At 34.5% G+C, this 6869-nt stretch overlaps 1 protein-coding gene across 3 annotated transcripts in view; it reads left to right on the top strand.

Annotated features, from left to right (window-relative positions):
• RTKN2 (rhotekin 2) overlaps positions 1-6869 on the top strand; it is a 61278-nt gene that overhangs the window by 24941 nt on the left and 29468 nt on the right. For all 3 annotated transcript variants that reach the window (XM_005865126.2, XM_014538745.1, XM_014538744.1), the window contains exon 6: positions 5582-5676. In XM_005865126.2, the coding sequence (XP_005865188.2) occupies positions 5582-5676 (95 nt within the window). The remainder of the gene's footprint in view (positions 1-5581; positions 5677-6869) is intronic.

Raw genomic sequence — 6869 nt, 5'->3', positions numbered from 1 at the left:
TAATTATATTATATTATAATTCTAGTTATTTTCAGTTTTAAAAAATGCTGTTTATGAATTATTAAATTGATTTCATAATCCATAACTTGGTCCCATCCACACAAAAATAGTCATAGAAGATGTAAGTCTTTCCTATTATAAATATCATTAAAAAAGAAGAAAGGGGCCCTTAAATTTTCTTCCTTTAGAATTAAGGCCATTTGAAAAGTCTTCTAGGTTAAGATTATGTCAAGTACTGGTATTTGCTGAAAGGTGCTTTAATTTACCCATCTGTAATCCCTTTGTAAATGGGAATCAAGATAATAATGTAATTATACCTAACTCCACAGGATCATTATGAGATTCCAAAAGATAAATCATAAACTTGGTACTTAGTAAGCATTTAATAAATGTAGCTCTTACCATTATTGTTACTCTTTTTACTGTTCTGAGAGCAGTGCTTTTTCTGAACTATTTTTTCAAACTCATGCTGAAGCATTGCAGTTAGAAACTTGACATAGGAATAAAAAATATAGACAGATATTTTAAAATTTAAAATCATTGTTTATAATTTCATAGAAGATAATCTCAGTAATGTTAGAACTTGTATTTAAACTATATTCCTCTTCTAAGCCTAGAGGAATTTTTGAAAATAAAATTATTTGGTAAAAGTGCTTTTTAGTTGGGATTGTCATATTTGTTTTGAAGTGTTCCTTCTACTTAGAGTTGTCATTCCACTTGATTTATACCTGAATCCAAACAGTAATTGTCTTTATGAAACTTGCATGCCATATGTTTATTTACACCATTAAAGTTGGTCAAAAGATAGAATAAAACCTTTTACATTTCACCAAATCATATTCTTTTAATTTCAGCATCCTATTGCACTTCTGGTGTGAATCCAGAGTACACGAGGTTAAACTCATGGCCCAGGGCTGCACCCACCTGATACTTCCTCAACTGACCACTTCAGCACCATAAGAGGTTGAGAATCTCGTTAGTAATCAGAATGCATAGGAGATCAATTTCATTTTATTTTAATTTTTTTGTTAATCCTCACCAGAGGATATTTTTTCCATTGCTTTTCATAGAGAGTCAAAGGGATGGAGGGAGGGGGAAAGAGACAGAGACACATCAACCAGGGGGTGGGGAGCGCACCTGCAACCCAGGTACGTGCCCTTGATCAGGAATCAAACCCAAGTCCCTTCAGTGCGTGGGCTGACACTCTAATCAATGAGCCACACCAAAAGTGATCTAGTTCAAGATCACTGCAAACATTCCTAGTATAGCTTTTAATTTTCAGCCAAAATGAGCACAAAAGATCAAATTTGGGCAATATATATTTTCTCTGGAAATATGACATTGATCAAATATAGCTGTTCTTCCTGAAAAAAGTGCATTTTTTTTCAGACTACCGTTTAAAGTAGTGATTTATTTTTTTATAACATTTTTGGATAGCCCCTCAATCTTATAACAATTGGCCTATTTGATTTAAAAATATAGCTGATTAAACTTTGGGGAACTCAATATTAGAATTGGCTAAAATGAATGAGTGTAATGTTTTAGTAAGAAAATGTTATCCTGACAAGAATGTTTTAAGAGTGAGATCATTGTTGGTTTTGGAAGCATTACCATTGTAATTAGTCATGGTTTAAAAATGAAGTAACTTGAAATATCATCAGAAAGTATTGTTTGATCTAAAAGAAGACAGTGAACATTTTTGGTAATTTTTAGCTTGCTCCCTCATGTGATTTCATTTATTCATTTTATTTGTGGAATTTAGCTCATTGAAATTCCTTGAGCTAGATTTTCCCAGTGCCTCTAATAGCTGAATTAACTTACTTTATGCTCCTTAAGAAGTACTTAGTACATTCTTTTTCAATGTGCAAATAAATATACATCATTTTAAACAATCATTTTGTGAGAACTGGTAAAATTGAGAATAATTATTTACTTGAAAAAAAGATGCACTGACTTAAAAAAAACAACAACACCAAAACTTGGACTTAAATATTTAACTTATTTTCATTAAATTTTATCTATATACTGGTAACTTCCCAATTTAATTCTCCAATATGTTTCCCTTTCCTAACTTCAGAGTCACATATCCAGCTGCCTACCCTTTTTACCAAATAGGTATCTAAAAAAAAAACCTCAAACTTAACTTATACAAAACTAAATTCGTACTTCCCATGTCTATTCTTCTCATAGTCAGCCTCATTTCCATTTTTCTAGTTGCTCAGGCCAAAAGCCTTGGAGTTGTCCTTGACTATTTACTTTCTTTTGCATTCACCAGATGTCCACATTGCATGAACTTTAAGAATATATCAAGAATCTTACCATTTCTCACCACCCTACTCCAGACCTGCATCAGCTCTTGACTGGTCAATTGCAGTAGCTTTCTAGTTGGCATCTCTATTTTCACTCTCTTGGCCTTTGTGGTCTGTTCTCCATACTGCAGCCAGAGGGATCAAATATACAAGTCAGATGATAGCGCATAGCTCAAAACCTACCATTTGCTTCCCATTTCACTCAGAATAAAATCCAGTGTTCTCGTCATGCCCTACAAGGCACTGTAGTGCACAGTGTCTGTCTCCCACTTACCTTTGGACATCTCCTCCCTCTCCCTCACTGTACTCCACACACTAGCCTCTTGTCACACACACCTGGCATCACTCTCTTGCAGTAGTTATCCACCTATTGTCAATAACCTCTTTCCTGAAAATAGCATATTCTGTACTATGCTAACGGAGAGCCTATTTCCCATTGTTTTAAGTGGGAAAAATGATAATGTAGTTCCATAATATCTATATATCAATGACATCATGTTGAAATAATTCTTAAAATATTACATGCACCCTGATCACCAAACAGCTAATATGATTGTTAATAGTCAGTTTGTGTGTAGTAATATTTGCTTTTTCATTGTAATTGCCATTCTCAATTGCTTTATTGTTTTATCCACAGTTTTCTTTAATACTTCCTTAAACCTTTTTTTTTTCCGAATGGGGCTAGGGGGGCCGGGGGACTCATTGTCTAACACTAGGGAAAAATAAGAGCTAATTATGAAAGGCACTGTAGATATTTGTTCAGGGTAAAATCAGGAGAGAATGGCCACTCTTGGAGTATAAGGCTGGTGCCTCTTAGCTCTAGCAACAGTGGAGATTTGTTGATACTTAATGAACTTTTCCAAAATTGTGCATATGAGTCTGACATTATACCAGTTACTATATTCAGAATGTAACTTGAACTTTACTCACGCATTGTTTTGTTAAAAAAAAGTTTTGGAGACAGGAAACAGATATCTCTGGTTTATGATGGTTGCATATTAAGATCAAGATAAACTAACTTATCATGCTGTATGCTTTATACAGCAATGTATGTCAGTTATTTCTCAATATAACTGGAAAAACAAAAAACGAGGTGTTCTCAAAGTGAGTAACATTCTGTGGGGTATAGCATTATTTACTAACGAAGCACATGCATTGCATACTTACTACATGTATACAAATTTTTCTTTGTAATAGAGATTTTATTAAAGATTTAGTAAGAGACAAAGAAGGTTTATGAAACATATAACCTGGCACAATTAATAAAAATTTCCTTCAGACTTCTCTCTTTTTCTCCAAAGTTCATCTATATTTCTGTCTGTCCATCTACCTGTCCTCTTTTTCTTTTTAACAACATGCTCCTTAATGTTTTGAATGTTTTATTTTGGAAAATTAAAAAGTCATGAAAAGTTTTAAATTTAAATTGCTAGCACAGAAAATACAATTATTTGAAACAAAAATTCATTTTTTATCATCACAGAGTGTCAGGATATGAAATGTATCATCAAAAAGTTCAGATGCCTTGGCAATAGCGCTACTTTAACATAATAAAAAAAATAGGATTAGTAATGAAATCCCCCATTTCCTGATACTATAGATAAAAATTCCAAATCTTTAAAGTTGATAAACCAGAAGGAGATTTATTCCTTCCCCAAGAAATAAATATGAATCAGATTCCATCACTACCCTTCTTATTAACCTTCTCCAATGACTTCCCATTACACTTGGAATTAAACCCACCCTTCTTCTAAGGCTCACAGCCTTAGGTGAGCTAACCCCTGCCTGTAGTTCTAACCCTGTGTTGTACCGTGTTTGCCACCTGCTTGCTATGCTTCAGTCACACTCATGTTTTTTCAGCCTCTCTTTGCACACGCTGTCCTCTCTGCTTAGAATGCTTTTCTGCATTCTTTGCTTGTCTCCATCCTTTTATTCATAACTGTTAGCTCTTCAGAGAATCTTTTCCAAATTCCCCTATCTAGCATAGCTCCTCAGTATTCTCATACCTTTTGTTTCTTTCAAAAAACAAAAAAGAGTTGCATTATAGCTTTCAAATGCCAATATTTGATTTATCCCTCTACTCCCCCCCCCTTCTGCACCAGAATATAATATTGAGTCTTGTTTATCGTCACCTTACATAAGACTTGGCAAATATTCAGTGTTCAGTTAATATTTTTGAATGAATAGAGATCCTTCTGAAGAAACATTTGTAAAGTAAACCAAATAATTTTCAGGTTTTCTTATGATAAAATAGCATAAAGAGGTAAAGAGGATTAATCATTTATGTTAACTTTAGCCTGTCATTCATAACATCTAAATGTGTGTTTTTTTCATTTTGGTAAAAATACATAAAATAAAATGTACAATTTTAACCATTTTTAAGTATATAAATCAGTGGCATTAAGTATATACACAATGTTGTGCAACCATCACCACCATTCATCTCCAGAACTTCTTTATTTTCCTAAACTAAAACTCTGTACCATTAAACAATAGCACCCTGCTTCTCCCTCCACTCAGCCCCTGGAAATCTACTTTCTGCCTCTGAATTTGACTTTTCTACCTACCTCATATAAGTGGAATCATACAGTATTTGTCCTTCGTGACTGATTTATTTCACTTAACATAATGTCTTTGCATTTCATCCATGCTGTAGTCTGTGTTAGAATTGTCTTCCTTTTTAAGGCCAAATAATTTTCTATTGCATGTACATACATTTGTTTATCCATTCACCCTTGAATGGACACTTGGGCTTCTTCCACGATTTGGCTGCTTTTTCATGGGTTTACATATATCTATTGGAGTCTCTACTTTCAGTTCTTTGGGGTATATACCACAAGTAGAATTGTTGGATTATATGGTAATTCTATATCTCTTGAGGAACCATGATACTGTCTTCCATAATGGTTACAGCATTTTATATTACCATCACCACTGTACAAAGGTTCCAATTTGTCTACATTCTGGCCAACATTTGTTATTTTCTATTTTTCTTTGTTTTTTTTTGTTTTGTTTTTTTTTAGCAATAGCTATCCTAGTGGCTTTGAAGTGTTATCTCATTGAAGTTTTGGGTTGCATTTTCCTGATCACTAGTGGTCTTAAGCATCTTTTCATGTCTTTATTGGCCATCATATCTCTTTTTAGAGAAATGTCTATTCAAGTCCTTTGCCCATTTTTTAGTCAGGTTTATTTTTTGTTGTTTTTGAACATCTAAATATTTTATGCAGTAGGAATTATACCAGAGTACTGAAAACATGTCTCCTCCTCGCTTTCAGTGGTGCGAAGTATAATTTGCTAGCTCATGCTACACTGACCTTGGAAAATGCTGAGGACAATTTCAAGACCCATAATCTGTCTATTAATGGAAATGGTAAGTACAGTCTATATTTTACTTATTACATATGTTATGTTGATATATATGTGGTGAGAGTAATAACTTCTAATTTTAAGATGTTCTCCTGGAGTGGATATTGGCTTAAATAATGTAGGCATGAGTGATTCTGTGGGTTTTCCAAATATGTCCATCCCTTTTCCCCAAAAGTGAACAGTTTATTTTCCTCTCTCCATGCTATTTGCCAGAGATTTGTTTGTGAGGCTAACTTAGTCAGAACAGAAAGATTTTGTATATTCTGAATCCTTGTCATTGACTTGAAATTGATGACTTCACCACCTTCTAGTTGGCAATAAGAGACCTATCTTATTTTTAAATTTGAAATTGAGGAAGCCAACCCTTCTGTTGATAGCAGAGGATATAAGAAAAGGTAGGGCTAAATTAATCTTAACCCTTTTCTCTCTGGATGATATTGGTAGTTGTAGTTTATCCAAAAGAAATATGTAGCAATATGTAGAAGTAATTATTATAGTTTACATGTTATATACTATTGTGAGAGGTATAATAAAATCTACTATGATTGTGGATTTTTCTAGTTCTCTTAGTTATGTCTATTTTTGCTTTATATAATTTGAGCCTTTGATATTTGATTCACACCATTTTTAATTGTGTATTTTATTCCACTCTTTTACCTCAAACTGTACCTATTTTTATGTTTTAGAATGCTTCTTCTAGCAGGATTATATATTAGATTTTAATTTTTATCCAATTTGACAATATTTATGGGTATTTTTTTACTGGAGCATTTAGTCATTTTGCTTCTAATACTAAATAGTCTATAATCCACATTATCCTATATAATAAAAGGCTAATATGCTAATAGACTGAATGGTGGAATGACCAGTCACTATGACGTGCACTGACCACCAGGGGGCAGACACTCAATGCAGGAACTGCCCCATGGTGGTCAGTGTGCTCCCACAGGGGGAGTGCCACTCAGCCAGAAGCTGGGTTCATGGCTGGCGAGCACAGCGGCGGTGATGGGAGCCTCTCCTGCCTCTGCTGCAGGCGGGAGGTAATGAGCAAGGGGTCCTGGACTGCGAGAGCCCCAGACTGCAAGAGAGATGTCTGACTGCTGGCTTAGGCCTGCTCCCTGTTTCCCCGAGGGGTCCCCGATTGTGAGAAGGCATAGGCCTGGCTGAGGGACACACACACACACACACACACACCCA

The sequence above is a fragment of the Myotis brandtii genome, unplaced genomic scaffold (assembly GCF_000412655.1).
Source record: "Myotis brandtii unplaced genomic scaffold, ASM41265v1 scaffold196, whole genome shotgun sequence".
In the NCBI taxonomy this organism is placed as follows: Eukaryota; Metazoa; Chordata; class Mammalia; order Chiroptera; family Vespertilionidae; genus Myotis; species Myotis brandtii.
The sequence above is the reverse complement of the archived record's forward strand: the minus strand, read 5'-3'. Positions and strand labels throughout refer to the sequence as shown.